The sequence below is a fragment of the Poecilia reticulata genome, chromosome 7 (genome assembly GCF_904066995.2).
Source record: "Poecilia reticulata chromosome 7, P_reticulata-male-v2, whole genome shotgun sequence".
NCBI classification, from domain to species: Eukaryota; Metazoa; Chordata; class Actinopteri; order Cyprinodontiformes; family Poeciliidae; genus Poecilia; species Poecilia reticulata.
Window position 1 is genome coordinate 32,610,986 of NC_088836.1, and position 16,595 is coordinate 32,627,580.

General features: G+C 46.0%; 1 protein-coding gene and 1 non-coding gene across 2 annotated transcripts; one reads left to right on the forward strand and one right to left on the reverse strand.

Moving 5' to 3' along the window:
• Window positions 1-307: 307 nt before the first annotated feature.
• LOC145552376 (U2 spliceosomal RNA) lies at window positions 308-498 on the reverse strand. The gene has a single exon (XR_014088411.1). It is a non-coding gene; the product is annotated as a U2 spliceosomal RNA (small nuclear RNA).
• Window positions 499-11,703: 11,205 nt separating this feature from the next.
• LOC145552336 (uncharacterized) lies at window positions 11,704-14,479 on the forward strand. The gene is given in 3 exon segments (XM_081609541.1): window positions 11,704-12,314; window positions 12,317-12,340; window positions 12,343-14,479. Coding segments are annotated over 3 exon segments (651 nt in total). The 5' UTR covers window positions 11,704-12,175; the 3' UTR covers window positions 12,831-14,479.
• Window positions 14,480-16,595: the final 2,116 nt, after the last annotated feature.

Consider the following 16,595-nt stretch of genomic DNA (forward strand, 5'->3'; position numbering starts at 1 on the left):
CTGTATTGTGAACACCAGCGCCCTCTGTGGCTCTGGGGGAGTACTGCAGCGGCGGTTCACATCTGAAAATGTGAAATTGTGACTTTATACTTTGTTCTGGTGAGTTTTTATAATCCAGGAGTTTCAGTTTATGCTCCTGTTTGTCTTCAAATAGTCTAAAATGTAAACTAAAGACTTATAAACATTGTTTATGAATCATTAAGCCGATGATTTCTGATTAGAAGAAACCGGAAACATTCCGGAAGTTAATCTCTCATACATTCTATCATGTTATCTGATATAATAGTGAGTTTTCATGCGACAGTTCAGGGGGTGCACCGGTCCTGGAGGTTCTGCAATACCAGGTCGATGCGTGGAGTGGACGGAGCAAGCCCCTATTCCATCTCCCTGCTCCAAAAATCAATTTAATATATGGTCCCCGGGTAGGGGACGTATCAGATATTAAACTGATAAGAACAGATACTACACTTGATCTTAGCCAAAAGGCCGAGAAGCGATGCCAGGCGCTGGGCAACGGAAACCATTTCAACCTCGAACATCCCGGTTTGACTCACGGTTCGGAACATTTTTAGATTTTATCGCTCAGAAGACAAACACGGTAAACAGAAAATCTAGTTTGCAAATCACTGATGTTGTTGCTGCATCCGAAAATAAAGATAAATGAGCCAAATCAGACCAAAAAGCTTATGTGGAAAAGAAACCGATTTGTTCATTTCTGGTCACGTGACTCGCTGAGCTCCAATAGAAAGGCTGGAGGTTAAACACGTTTAGAAAAGTTTTCTCCTTACTTAGAGGTTGGAATATGAACGCGGCCTGTACATGTTATGAGTAAAAGTCACTGGATTTACAGTTGATTACATTGTATGCAGCCGTTTGGTTGAAACTAATGAAGCATTTCCCGATTGTTGACTCTCCACACTGGCCTACACCGCCCTCTAGTGGACATTAAGGGCCTGTTCTCAACCTGTGCCAGTGTTTCTCATCCTGTTGGGCCCAGCGCCCTCCAGCATTTATCCAGGCCCCTCACCGCCCCCCAGCATTTATCCAGGCCCCCCCCAGCATTTATCCAGGTCCCTCACCGCCCCCCAGCATTTATCCAGGCCCCTCACCGCCCCCCAGCATTTAGCCAGGCCCCTCACCGCCCCCCAGCATTTAGCCAGGCCCCTCACCAAAGCTTTGCAGGCTACTTTGCACTGACTATTATTTTATCATTAATATTACCATCACTATTGTAGATGTTTTTATTTTTATGCTTGTTTCTGTATTTATCATCAAAAATAATTTCCCAGAGAATAAAAAAGTCACGAGAATAGAGATTATTTTTACAGGCGTCTAAGAAAAATGTAATGAACATTCAAGTTAAAATCTGTAGGCCTATCAGCCAATCAGAATGGAGAATATATTCTTATTCTTTTCCATTTTCTAGTGTTAAATATTCCACTAAATGACCAGATTAAAGATGTTCAACATGCCAGTTTAAACTCTGATCTATTAGCAACCGACTGAGCTGCAGCATTAAAACATGGATAGAACTGTAACTACATTAATCACAGCTCTTCTTCTCTTCAGGGTTTCTGGTGGTGCAGCTCTGTGCTGCCTTCAGGACAATGGGACATCAGAGCATCATCCATAAAACTTCATGTGGCATTTATTGGTCAAACCAGAGCTTTCAGTGGAAAAACTAAAGTTCCTTTTAATGCCATACAGATATGAGACAGAAACATGGATTATATCTTTATATAGACCTGACTATTGATTATAGATTAATAGTTTTACTGGACAGAAATTACAAAGAACAAATCTGGTTCTTAATCAAATCCTAATGAGTCAAAGTGTCATGGAGTCATCAGCCTCATGACATTAACACTGACACGAACAATAATATTGAAGAAACAAATATATGTGATGCCCACAAAAGTGGAAATAAAAGAACAGGCATTATGGGGTTAATGACGATGGTGCAGTAACGGTGTTTCACCGGCAGGTGGCGCATGGAGACTCCGAGTTGCCTGTTGCCGTTTCTCACAAGTTGAGAGAAATTGGAGTAACACAGGCTGCGTCTCCCGTCTGCTCGTTTAAATGCTGTTTTTCATGTCAGGATAACCCTCAAGTTTATGTTAAAGTACTTTATTATTTATTTGGTACTGTTCGGGGAATGTTTGGGGAAATGTGTTAATGTGTTGAGGGAGATAGGACGGGTTTTGTTGGGCTTCGGAGCCAGCAGCGGCTAGAGGAGGTAGCCAGCAGGCCGCGATGCTAGCTGGTTAGCACACACTAGCGGCGGGAAAGGGCGGCTAGTGGGAGCAGCCACTGAATTGCTAACGGTGGTTGCTTATAAAGGAAGTGGGGATATTTATATATATATATTCCATGGAATGAGTTTTGTTCTGTTTTCAGGCTCCATGGTTTGTTTGTGTTCTGGACACAGTTTTGGAGGGTTAAGCAGTGATTAATGCATTCACTTAAAGTAGTTTGTATTCAAAGGTATTTATGCCAGTTACAATAGTTTAATATACATGCCCATGAAATGTCGCTGTGTGTGATTGGATATGCATGTAGAGTGCAGTGAATTGAAAAATATGATGTTTATGATGGAATATGTCTACATAGACTATAAATACAGTAAATTACTGAACTATAAATTGGGATGTGTTGACAGTAGGATGAGCTGGTTTGTTTAACAAATAAGTTGAGAGAAATTGGAGTAACACAGACTGCGTCTCCCGTCTGCTCATTTAAATGCTGTTTTTCAGCTTCATCATCTGCTGCTAACGGATCCGGAAACCTGGTACCTGTTAGAGGTGTGGGGGCTCGTCCGGGATCCTGCTCCCTGCCAGACTGGGATGTGGTTCCAGTGATACAGATGCTGTGGACCTCATACATTCCATCGTTCATCTCAGAGGATGAGGAAGGCGTCTTACCCTGTCCACCGCTGAAGGAAAAGACAGAGAGAGAAAGGGCTCCAGGACTTTGAATGGTGTAGTCAACTGCTGGGAAGTAGGAACAGCTATGGCAGACGGGGAGAGGAAAAGCTTGGGCTGGTCCATCAAGAAGGACTTGCTCAACCTAGCTGCAGATGAACTGTTCCAGGTTTCCAGGTCAGTGGTTGCGGTTTCAGAGGTGGAGCCACTTCGTCCTGAGTCTGCAGATGAAGAGGATTGTTACGATACATCACCAGTTTTATGAGCAGTAAGACTTTGCCAGAGTCTGAGGACACTGGCATGGCTCATTTGTTAGAGCTTAGGGACCTTGTGGATGCAGCCATTCAGGGTCATGCATCTCAACTACAAGTGCAGCGTCCGGATGCCAGGATCACACAGGTTCCTTTTGTAAATCCACAAGGTCATGATGCTGATTTGAAGGACAGTCAAGTTAAGGGTTTTATTGACCCTGTGGTAACATTTCAAAATGATCTTTCTACTATAAGTGATGTAAATGCAGATAAACATGGAATATTGATGGCTAGTGATGTGGGTAGCACTGACATACAGAAGCTACTTGCTAGTTGTGAAGAGCTTAGCAAGCAGGTCAGGCAGTACAAACCCACCACCTCCTCACAGTCTGCATCACATCCACCAGAAAAGTCACAGATTAAGTTGCAGAACACGGAGAGCAGAGATAAATTAAACACACCTCTGGTTCAAGACGGTCTGATCTCATTAGGAGATCTCTCCTACCTTCATCATAGAGCGTTTAAAATACGGGGGGCTGAATTGGAGACCAGGGGTTGGACATCAACTACAACAACATTAGTCGCCAGATTGATGAAGGATTAAGGGATCAGTTCAGTGACACAGAAATTATGAGGGTGGTCCTCAGAGTTAGCAAACCTGGAAATTTTAAGGAGATGTTAATGAATAAGGACGATTTGACAGTAGAAGAACTTAAAGCCTCCCATCTTGGTGAGCAAAGCAACACAGAGTTTTTCCAGGAGCTCATGTACCAAACAAAGGGACAATGAAACACCCCAACAATTCCTGTACAGAGTCATTGGGCTTAAGCAAAAGATCTTATTGGCTTCAAAATGTGCTGACACAGATGTTAAGAACAGCCCAAGCACAGTTCAAGACATTTTCATTCATACTGTGTACCAAGGCCTTGGGCACAAGCATGATGATGTTCGCAGAGAACTGAAACCCCTTCTAGCTGACCCTTGTGCAACCGATGAAGCAATACTACGACAGAGGAGGAAAATAATGAGTGATGAGAATGAAAGAGACGTTTGGGGTCAGCTCCTCGCCAGAGACCCACAAATTTACAGTGTTCAGGCTGAGGCAAATGCTGCCCAGTGTCCAAAAGAGGGTCTAGGCAGAACACCACAAGCTGATGGGGCCCAACAACTAAAAGAAAAAGTTGAAAAACTCACCACTATTGTTGAGTCATTACAAAAATTAACTCAACAAGCATCTGAACCAAATAATCAGCCACCAAGACATAACGGTCAAGCAAAAGGGAAGACATGAGGTGTCTTGAACAAAACTGTCCGGACTGTACCCATTGTTTTCACCGTGGTGAGACTATAAATACAGTAAATTAGGTCAGGAAGCAGTGGGCTGCCTCCAGAAACCAACACGCCAGGAAACGAGCCGGTCCCTGCCGGGGGACAGACAGTGACCGGGCCCCAACAGTCCCTACATGCAACAACATGCTGTACCCATCTGTGAACCCACACAAGACCAGGGACCAAAACACCACAAACACAGACAGTCAACCCACTTGACAAGTACAACCAGCCATAACTCATCAAACAGCTAACGTGACTCTAGCCAGGCTCATTGGGAGAAAAGCTTTAACCCAGTGTAGCTTAAATGGTTTTGCTGTCACTGCTTTACTGGACACAGGTGCTCAGGTGAGCATGATCAATAAAAGCTGGAAAGACAAATACTTACCAGAAATTACTGTCAAGCCACTCAGTGAAATACTGGATGTGCCATAGATGGGGGTGTTATCCCATATGATGGCTGTTACCCATTACTGTTAATTTGATGGGAAACAAATCCTGATCTGTCTATTAATGTTCCTTTCCTTGTCAGTAGTCTTGCCTTGGAAAGACCATTGCTAGGGTTCAATGTTTTGGAGGCAATGATACAAGAGCAGCCTCAGATTCTGGCTCCAACACTCACCAGCCAGGTGTGTAAAGCCATTTCCATTCCAGTGCAGAAGGCCGAACTCCTGGTGAATTTCATCCAAACGGACAAGCAGTGGGAACAACTACGAACAGGCAAACAAGACACAGTCATTCCAGCTGGCCAAGAGGCCTGGGTCAAATGTCAGGTTCCATTTGACACCATTTTCCCTGACTCTGTTGTAATCGTCGATTAGCAGTCGAAGCTATTAACAAAGGCCGCTCCTCTTCCAAATCTATCATGCCTTTTCTACGGCGTACTACATGGCAATCTGTGGTTAATTTCATCCTCTGCGCGCCGCGTCCCGGGTCATTCTAACGCCATCGCCGATGCTCCGTCTCACCTTCAGTTTCAGATCTTCCGCCGTCTTTGCCCTTCAGCCGACCTCCTCCAGACGCCAGTTCCCTCTTTCGAGGATCTCATCCTGAATTAATCTCCCCTTCTCTCCGGCCTTTGCTCCAGTCTGCAAAATGTTACGTTAAGAACGGCCTCGCGCCTTCTACGTTTAAATCCGACACCTTCGCCTGGCACAAGTATGCCAAGTTCTGTTCCCTCCATCAGACCCCACTTTATCCTGTCCAAATTAACACGGTCGAGCCTTCATTACCTATTGTTTTGATCATCTCAATCTCACACCCTCTTATATTCGCAGTCTTCTCGCCAGAGTTAACTTTCTCTCAGCTTCATCAGCCTTCCTCCTCACAAAGCCTCTTTTCTAACCATGTGATTAAGCTTCTCCTGAAAGGTATTTCCAATATTCATCCGTCTCTAGCAGGAAACCAATCACACTTCCTGTCCTCATTCATTTGCTCAGTACTCTCAAATGTAGTTCCTATTCTCCTTATCTTAAGAGCCTCATTAAGAGCTCTTTTCTATTAGCCTTCTATGATCTCCTTCGTTTGGGAGAATTCACGTCCCCAAACACTTATTTCTTCTAGAGATCTAGCCGTTTCCAACCTTAGTTTTCACCTGGACTACTACAGCATTCTAAAGCTGTACCATCGTTGTGGCTCGCACTAATGGTCCGGTCTGCCCCTTTTGGGCCCTGATCAAGTTTGTGCTTTTAAGACATAAACTGAGCGGCTCCCCTAAACCTCTTTTCTTAACCCCAGAAGGCTCGATCATGTCCGCTGCATGGTTTCTTAAACACAGAGACTTTTACCAGCTGCATGCAACCTCCCCCTAGCCAATTTTTAGGCCACTCCTTCAGAATAGGAGCAGCCACATCCGCAGCAGCCCAGGGCATACCCACATCGTCTCTCCAGCAGCTCAGCAGATGGTCATCTGCAGCTTTTTCATCCTATATTCGCCCTGATCTCTCAGCTGTCCTTTCAGCTCAGCGCTCTCTCAGTGCTCAGGTAAGCACTGAGCAATTCGCTGGTGGTGGTTGGTCTCCTGACCCAGAGCATTCATATTTACCTCGTTACTGTCCCGCATACCCTGTCCCCGTGTCCTCATGCCATCATTGCAGGTTTCATTTCAAGAGTCCTGCCTCTCTCCGTTTCTCTCCCACTTACCCTGTGAGTCTATTTAAAGCTCCTCTCTGCCCCACAGTCAAAGCAGCCCTATAGCCGACCTCAGTATATTAGCTTCCTTGAAGTTATCCCAGTATCCCCATGGCTGGCCTTCATCCTCCAGCCTGGCCCATGTCCCAGCTGTTCTCTGTCTATCCAGCGAGGCTCCTCTCCAGCCTGCACCGATCCTTCAGCCTTTCTCCAGGCTATTCTGTATCCCTTCAGCTCGTCCTCTCCACCTGCCCGGCTCCACACCATCACAATAACCGCTAAGCTGTCCTGCATCCTCCTGCCTGGTTTCATTCTAGCTCCGTATCCCTCAGCCAGCCCCTATTCACCAGCCTGGCATCATGTCGTTATGGTATCTCACTGCTGGCTTTCTTCACCAGCTAAGTTTCCCCCGTCATCTGTCACCTCAGATCGATTCCTCCTATCAGCGTCTCACCTTTTCTCGTGAACAGCATCCCTGTCGGCTGACCACTTGTATCCTGTGCCTTTTCTTTCCTCTTGGCATTCTCCTCCTCCTGTCCCTTAAATCAACCCACAGGTTTATGGTCTCACTCTTTCTCTCACCTTAGGGCCTCGGCCCCCTTTTGGGGGGAGAGCGTCCCTAATCAGCGTCGGGGATGTTCACCCGAGTTCACAGCAAATCAGCTCAAATCTTCTGCCGAGCGCCAAAGAACTTATTCATTTAGTCATTTAATTCTTTAATTGTCTTTTCTGCGTCTGAGTTTATCCAGATTGAAGAACTGTGTTTTAACTAACAGTAGCGGTTTCTCTCCGGTCCAGTACAGACAAAGCTGAGCTGACGACTAACGATTAAAACATTTGACAAAAAGAACAGGATACAGCTGTTTTATTGGCTGAGTACAACTAACCAGAGCTAAGGAGACGAGGCTACACGGCATGTACAAGCAGATGTGATCTGAGACGCATAACCGGACACAGTTATAAGATTGAATAACAAAAACTTTTTGCTCCTGTGGTTTGTTTTACCAGATAGTAGATGAAACGTGGACCATGTGTCAGGACGGCACACTGTCCTGGCAGCTTCTCTAGTAGGACACATACATGCAAAGTGCATAAACCTGAAACGTTTTGTTTTTGTTATAACTTTTTTTAACAGACTTTTAGTAACTAGTCTGACTCGCTCTGCTCCTCTAACTCAGACTCGCCCAAACATCTTCTCGAACATCACTGCTCCCATGCGACAGTCTTCACTGATGCAGTGGGTCAAGGATTCATCCTGGGGCAGGAGAACAAACGTCCAGTCATGCACTTCAATGTCCAGCTGCTTGATTGGTAGAGTTTTAGTTTTGCACATCTTCATACTTTTCATCAACTGCTACTTGGAGAAAACTATAAAGTACAGAGTTGGCAACAGCTCACCCCCTACTCTATTTCAATTGGCTAATTCATGAATGTCCCAGCAAAGAATTACAATAGGAGCCACCAGCCGCTGCAGTCAGGTGGGAAATTCATTAACATTTAAAACCCCCTCCTCTCACACACACCCCAAAACCGGAAGTCCCGCCCACCTGTCAGTTTGATGAAAGGTTTACCAGCTTCTCTATTCTCTGACTGATATCCTGAGGTTGAATCGCCTCCATCGGGTGGCGTAGCGGTAAGCCGTAGTGTTTGTGGCTTGGCTGGTTCCTCTGCTCAAGAGGTTCATTAAACTTTGTCCCTGGTTGAGATGTCGACCACCGAATAGTGGAAAATATCTCTTCCTTTTAGTTTGGTATTTATTTGTTACATCTGGTTTTAGTTATTTATTGGTTCTTAGTAAAGGTTTTATCTCCACAATGCAGAGGCACCGCAGTGTTCGCTTTTTATTCAATGAACAAGGAGAGTCAACGGGAATGTCGAGACTGGATTTTTCAAGAAAATTAATCCAGACTTTGAAGTTTCAGCCAGATGACTTAAATTGTATCCTCACCCTGCCGTTCAACAGAAGGTAAGATGTGTATTGTTTTAACCTTTTATTGTGTTTTGGTAAAGGTTTTAACCTTTTATTGTTTTTTAGTAAAGGTTTTAACCTTTAACAGGTGGTGCCTCCACCATGGCGGCTATTCATGCCGGCATGCAGAGGCACCAACATTCGGCTGATAGTCCTAAATCTAGACTTTGAGAAAGCTTTCGATCGGGTCTCGCACCAGAACCTCTTCCAGGTACTGCAAAAAAATGGGTTTTCCTGGGAGGTTTGTAGCGTGGGTGGGCCTGATGTACCGAGACATCTCCAGCAGATTCATGGTTAACCGGTTTCTGACAAAAGCAGTGAAGGTGAACCGCGGTGTCCGTCAGGGCTGTCCGTTATCCACCCTGCTCTACGTGACCCACTGACCTCAGGTGTAACGATACCGGGGAGTGGAGGGCAGGTGGCCAAATGTCTTTTATATATGGATGATTTTATGTACAGATTTTTTATCAGTAGACAGAGTTTTCCTTTTAGCAGACTGGTTCAGTGAGGCGTCAGGCTCAAAACTAAACAAAGAAAAAACAAAAGCACAATTTTACGGACCATGGAAACTCAGTGATGAAACAGGACTTCAGTTCCAGGTGACCCAAGAAGAACAGAAAGTTTTAGGAGTTAAATTTGATAAAAATGGCGAAGGGAAAACAAACTGGACAGAAATAACACGAAGGGTAAAACAAAGAATAGGATTCTGGACAATGAGGAACCTAACAATAGAGGGAAAGATTTTAATAGTGAAAGCAGTGATTTTACCAGTGTTTTTACTAACCAGTTCTGTTTTTATCCCCCTAGGAGAGTGTTTTTAGAGCTGCAACGGGACATTTTTTATTTCATCTGGGACTCCAAATGGGAGAGATTGAAAATAAACATTATGATAAAACCCAAAGAGAAAGGAGGGAAAGGAGTCCCAGACCTGAACCTGTTTTTAGGCAGCCATTACACCAGCACTCATTTTAAACAAGCCATGGACATTTTTAACAATCCAAAAACAAACGCAATGAACAGATTCTGGTTTGGGTCATACCTGAGGAAACTGAAACTTTTAAAGAGTGATTTTAGAAAACCAGCAGCTTTTAAACTGGAAGGAGAGGAAATCGGGATTTTAACTAACCATCGTTTTATTGTCTCTGTTGTGCAGGACCGGGAACCAGTGACTCCAGTGCGCGGCCTCCTGGTTGGAGACGCCACCACAGTTTGGCGCAATGTGGGCCATCCCGTCCTTCCGAACAAACTCCAGGACCTGTCATGGATGGTGGCTCATGAGATCCTCCCGGTCAGAGCCGTCATGCCTCCCGCGGCATGTTGGCGACGTCCATCTGCCCCCGACCCGGTTGTGGCGCGCCGGAGTCGGTGAGGCACCTGCTGTGGGAGTGCAGCGCTGCCAGGGACCTGTGGGCAAAGGCCGGCTCCTTGCAATTCCCATACTTACCAGCAGGGGAGGTCCTTGATCCACAGCTAGTGCTGTACGGGGTGAGCCACCAGAAAATGGTGAAGAAGGACTTCGCGGAGATGTGGCTCACCCTCGCCACCATCAAAGACGCCATATGGACCTCCAGGAACCTGCTGGTAAGCAGGCGCAGGCAGATGCCCCCCGTGGCTGTGATCCGCATGGCGGCAGCAAGAAGAGGAACCATCGGAGCTGCAGGTGGCGCGCCAAGGACACAGCCACAAAGAAGAATCGCCTGCGCCTCCATGGACGAAGGAGCCGGCGCTCCACGAACAGAGGACCCAGCAGCGGCGGCCTGGCCCTCCGGGTGAGGCAGGAGGGAAGGAGCAGCAGGGGGGGCTTCTCCTCTGAGCCCCAGCGCCGTTTGGAAGGACGGGACGGCCCAGAACTTTATAAGGAGTCACCCCGGTCCAGCCCAACTTTTAACATACAGAGTTTGGTTTTAACATCCTTGTTCTTTTCTTCTTTTAGTTGGAAATTATGTGATAAATTGTATTTTATTTTTGTTCATGTGAAAGGAGTTTCTGTATAAATGTGTTATGTAATAAAATGTCCAAAGTAACAAAAAGAAAGAATCTGTTCTGACAGCGATCGCCTCTGCTGGGTGGTGATGGTGTTAGTCTGTGACTTGGCTGTTACCACTGTTTAACAGGTCCATCAAACTTGTCCCCGGTGGAGATATTGACCACAAATAGTGGAAAATATCTCTTCCTTTTAGTTCGTATGTTTTGGTGTGTACAGTTTTAATCTTTTATTGTGTTTTAGTAAAGGTTTTAACCTTTAACGGGTGGTGCCTCCACCATGGCGGCTACTCATGCCGGCATGCAGAGGCACCACAGCGTTCGCCTTTTATTTACGGAGAATGGAAAAACAACTGTAATGTCAAGACTGGACTTCTCACGAAAATTGATTCAGCAGACCTTGAAGTTTCGGCCAGATGACCTGAACTGTATCCTCACCCTGCCCTTCAACCGAGGATATGATGTAAGTTTCACCAGCGGCGACCTGTTAAAAGAGTTTTGGACCAGATATGAAAATGCAAAGACCCAGTTTTCAGCGTTTGACGTTGAGAAACTGACTGACAACTCCCTGAAAACGGTGATTGTCAGGATGTTCAATGAGACTGTCAAGGCTGAAGACATCTGTATGTGGCTGGGTAGATACTGCACGGTGAAGGGCCAGGCTGTGAAGGTGCGGGATGTGGACGGCATCTGGAACTGCGCTTGGCGGGTCCCCATTAAACAATGGGAAGACCCCCAAGGCTTCCAGGGCCTGAAACATCTCCCATCCATGATAGTCCTGGGGGAGAACCGAGGCTACATTCACTATCAAGGTCAGCCAAAACTCTGCCGCAAGTGTGGTGAACACGGTCATCTGGCCGAAGCTTGTAATAAGGTTTTTTGTGGGAAGTGTAGAGAAGTGGGACACACTTTTGAAGAATGTACAAATGGGCGCAAATGTAATTTATGTGGTGAACAGGACCATCTTTTCAGAGACTGCCCAAAATCTGCCAATAAATTGAAAAAGGCAAAAGAAGCAGAAAGAACAAACAGGGTAAACGAGCAGGTTGAAGCCGTTGTGCCGGAAAATTCAAATCTTCCGCCGGCTCCTCTGATTGGAGGAGAAGAGGAGATGATGGGAGAGGGGGAGGGGAAGGAAGCACCCCCCCAGACAGAAACATCCAGTGAGGGGGGGGAAATGCAGACCGTAGGCGGAGCTAGCGATGAGTCCCAGGAAATGGAGTTTGACAGCAGCGAGGATGCCCCCCTCCCCGACGCCCAGCTGGCTAAGAGGCCGGCACCGGAGTCTCCCTCTGACCTGACCGTCACAGTGGAGAAGAGAGGAAGACTTGAGAACCTCTTCGGTTCCTTCGGAGAGGAGACCAAGTTCTTCCTCTCAAATCCAGCCGATGAGGCCTCTTTTCAACATGTTGCTCAGCAATCAACCCCGGAGGACCCACTGAAGGATCCGGCCTTAGAAAAACGTCCGAAACCGAGAGTCCGAAGGGGGAACGGAGCTCCGGCCCGACCTGCACCACCATGCGGGGTCGAGGAAGAGCTCTGTTCACAGGGCAGTCTCTCTAATTTGGTTTAAACGGTTTTAATCCTTTAAAATGTCTTACCTGTTTTTAGTCATTATACTCATGACTCTCACCTTCTCAACCATCAATGTTAGAAGTGTGAAGTCGCGAGTTAGAGCCCAGAGTGTTTTATCCTTTTTAAGTTCTGTACAGTCCGATTTGTTTTTACTACAATGTGCCTCCCGTTTTTAAAAACTTACACCAGGATCTGTGGCCACGACCGTCCATATGGAGCGGCTCCAATGAAAATAAAAACGACGGCGTGGCCATTTTAATAAACCATCCGCACATCTTGGTGAAGGGGAGCACCGTGGTGAGGGAGGGACGAGCACTTTTAGCAAATCTGACTCAGGATTTTAACCTCTTAAATATTTATAGTTTTAATGACAAACATGACAGGAACGACTTTTTAGAGGAACTGCAGCCCCACATGCTGGGAAGAAAACCTTTAATCATTGGGGGGATTTTAACTGTTTTAACTAGAAAAGACAGGAAAAGAACCGGACAGGATTTTAGGGTAGACAAGACATCGCTTTTATTACAGAGAATGGTTAGGGATTTTAAACTAGTGGACTGTTTTAGAACCATGCATCCTGGAGAGGAGGGCTACACCTGGGTCAGTGATGATAGCTCCAAGGCTACACCTGGGTCAGTGATGATAGCTCTAAGGCTACACCTGGGTCAGTGATGATAGCTCCAAGGCTACACCTGGGTCAGTGATGATAGCTCCAAGGCTACACCTGGGTCAGTGATGATAGCTCTAAGGCTACACCTGGGTCAGTGATGATAGCTCCAAGGCTACACCTGGGTCAGTGATGATAGCTCTAAGGCTACACCTGGGTCAGTGATGATAGCTCTAAGGCTACACCTGGGTCAGTGACGATAGCTCCAAGGCTACACCTGGGTTAGTGATGATAGCTCCAAGGCTACACCTGGGTCAGTGATGATAGCTCTAAGGCCTCTCGCATTGACCACTTCTTCACAAGGGACTGCGCCCTAACCGATGCTAGATTGTCACCCGTTTTCTTTTCCGATCACCTCCTTCTGTCCTGCACACTTTCACTCCCTTCAGGTGAGACGACCGGGAGAGGTCTGTGGAAGCTCAACCGCTCCCTGCTGGAGGACCAGGCTCTGGTCAGCCAGTACCGGGAGCGGTACCGCGAGTGGCAGACCCTCCAAGACCTGTACGAAACACGAGCACAGTGGTGGGAGATGGTGAAAGGTAGGACCCGGACTTTCTTCAGACAAGCAGGAAAAAGAAAAAGAAGAAAGAACAGAGATGCATGATGGGGCTGCAGAAACGGTTACAGAGATATCACCTTTTAAACCAACAGGGAATGGATTTTAATAAAGAAATAAGAGAAGTAAAGAAAGAAATGAACATTTTAGCAGAAATAAAAAGCAAGGGAGTCATTTTAAGGAGTAGAGAAAGAGAAATAGAAGAAGGAGAAAAATGCACGAGATATTTTTTCAAGAAAATAATAAATAATCCAAGTTTTATCGCTGAACTGAAATCAGAAAACGGAAATATAGTATCCAACATAGAAGAAAAGAAAAAAGTGATTGAAAACTTTTACAGCGAAGTATATACAGAAAATACAGCTAAAGAAAATATAGATGAAACTTTGGACTTTCTTGAAAAAAGTTGAAAAGAAACTAGTTTTTTAGAGCAGGATTTGACCCTTTTAGAGCTTTTTAATTCACTGGAGAGTTTTAAAAGAGGAAAATCTCCTGGCTCAGACGGACTGAATTTTATTTCACATTTTGGGACATTTTAGCACCTGATTTAATTGTTTTTACTGATTTTAGTAATTTAGACACACTCCCGGATAGTTTTAGAACAGGAATAGTTACACTTTTATATAAAGATAAAGACAAAAGAGATCTTAAAAACTGGAGACCCATCACCCTTTTAAACGTCGACTGTAAACTTTTTAGTAAACTTTTAGCAGCCAGGATGCGCCGAGTGTTGGGGGATCTAATCCACCCGGATCAAGCCTGCGCGGTGCCGGGCAGGAGGATCACGGACAGCCTGGTACTGATCCGAGACACAAACATTCGGCTGATAGTCCTAAATCTAGACTTTGAAAAGGCTTTCGATCGGGTCTCGCACCAGAACCTCTTCCAGGTACTGCAAAAAAATGGGTTTTCCTGGGAGGTTCGTAGCGTGGGTGGGCCTGATGTACCGAGACATCTCCAGCAGATTCATGGTTAACCGGTTTCTGACAAAAGCAGTGAAGGTGAACTGCGGTGTCCGTCAGGGTTGTCCGTTATCCACCCTGCTCTACGTGACCCACTGACCTCAGGTGTAACGATACCGGGGAGTGGAGGGCAGGAGGCCAAATATCTTTTATATATGGATGATTTTATGTACAGATCTTTTATCAGTAGACAGAGTTTTCCTTTTAACAGACTGGTTCAGTGAGGCGTCAGGCTCAAAATTAAAGAAAAAACAAAAGCACAATTTTACGGACCATGGAAACTCAGTGATGAAACAGGACTTCAGTTCCAGGTGACCCAAGAAGAACAGAAAGTTTTAGGAGTTAAATTTGATAAAAATGGCGAAGGGAAAACAAACTGGACAGAAATAACACGAAGGGTAAAACAAAGAATAGGATTCTGGACAATGAGGAACCTAACAATAGAGGGAAAGATTTTAATAGTGAAAGCAGTGATTTTACCAGTGTTTTTACTAACCAGTTCTGTTTTTATCCCCCCTAGGAGAGTGTTTTTAGAGCTGCAACGAGACATCTTTTATTTCATCTGGGACTCCAAATGGGAGAGATTGAAAATAAACATTATGATAAAACCCAAAGAGAAAGGAGGGAAAGGAGTCCCAGACCTGAACCTGTTTTTAGGCAGCCATTACACCAGCACTCATTTTAAACAAGCCATGGACATTTTTAACAATCCAAAAACAAACGCAATGAACAGATTCTGGTTTGGGTCATACCTGAGGAAACTGAAACTTTTAAAGAGTGATTTTAGAAAACCAGCAGCTTTTAAACTGGAAGGAGAGGAAATCGGGATTTTAACTAACCATCGTTTTATTGTCTCTGTTGTGCAGGACCGGGAACCAGTGACTCCAGTGCGCGGCCTCCTGGTTGGAGACGCCACCACAGTTTGGCGCAATGTGGGCCATCCCGTCCTTCCGAACAAACTCCAGGACCTGTCATGGATGGTGGCTCATGAGATCCTCCCGGTCAGAGCCGTCATGCCTCCCGCGGCATGTTGGCGACGTCCATCTGCCCCCGACCCGGTTGTGGCGCGCCGGAGTCGGTGAGGCACCTGCTGTGGGAGTGCAGCGCTGCCAGGGACCTGTGGGCAAAGGCCGGCTCCTTGCAATTCCCATACTTACCAGCAGGGGAGGTCCTTGATCCACAGCTAGTGCTGTACGGGGTGAGCCACCAGAAAATGGTGAAGAAGGACTTCGCGGAGATGTGGCTCACCCTCGCCACCATCAAAGATGCCATATGGACCTCCAGAAACCTGCTGGTAAGCAGGCGCAGGCAGATGCCCCCCGTGGCTGTGATCCGCATGGCGGCAGCAAGAAGAGGAACCATCGGAGCTGCAGGTGGCGCGCCAAGGACACAGCCACAAAGAAGAATCGCCTGCGCCTCCATGGACGAAGGAGCCGGCGCTCCACGAACAGAGGACCCAGCAGCGGCGGCCTGGCCCTCCGGGTGAGGCAGGAGGGAAGGAGCAGCAGGGGGGGCTTCTCCTCTGAGCCCCAGCGCCGTTTGGAAGGACGGGACGGCCCAGAACTTTATAAGGAGTCACCCCGGTCCAGCCCAACTTTTAACATACAGAGTTTGGTTTTAACATCCTTGTTCTTTTCTTCTTTTAGTTGGAAATTATGTGATAAATTGTATTTTATTTTTGTTCATGTGAAAGGAGTTTCTGTATAAATGTGTTATGTAATAAAATGTCCAAAGTAACAAAAAGAAAGAATCTGTTCTGACGGCGATCGTCTCTGCTGGGTGGTGATGGTGTTAGTCTGTGACTTGGCTGTTACCACTGTTTAACAGGTCCATCAAACTTGTCCCCGGTGGAGATATTGACCACATAGTGGAAAATATCTCTTCCTTTTAGTTCGTATGTTTTGGTGTGTACAGTTTTAACCTTTTATTGTGTTTTAGTAAAGGTTTTAACCTTTAACGGGTGGTGCCTCCACCATGGCGGCTACTCATGCCGGCATGCAGAGGCACCACAGCGTTCGCCTTTTATTTACGGAGAATGGAAAAACAACTGTAATGTCAAGACTGGACTTCTCACGAAAATTGATTCAGCAGACCTTGAAGTTTCAGCTAAATGACCTAAACTGTATCCTCACCCTGCCCTTCAACAGAGGATACGATGTGAGTTTCACCAGCGGCGACCTGTTGAAAGAGTTTTGGACTAGATATGAAAATGCAAAGACCCAGTTTTCAATGTTTGACGTTGAGAAACTGAC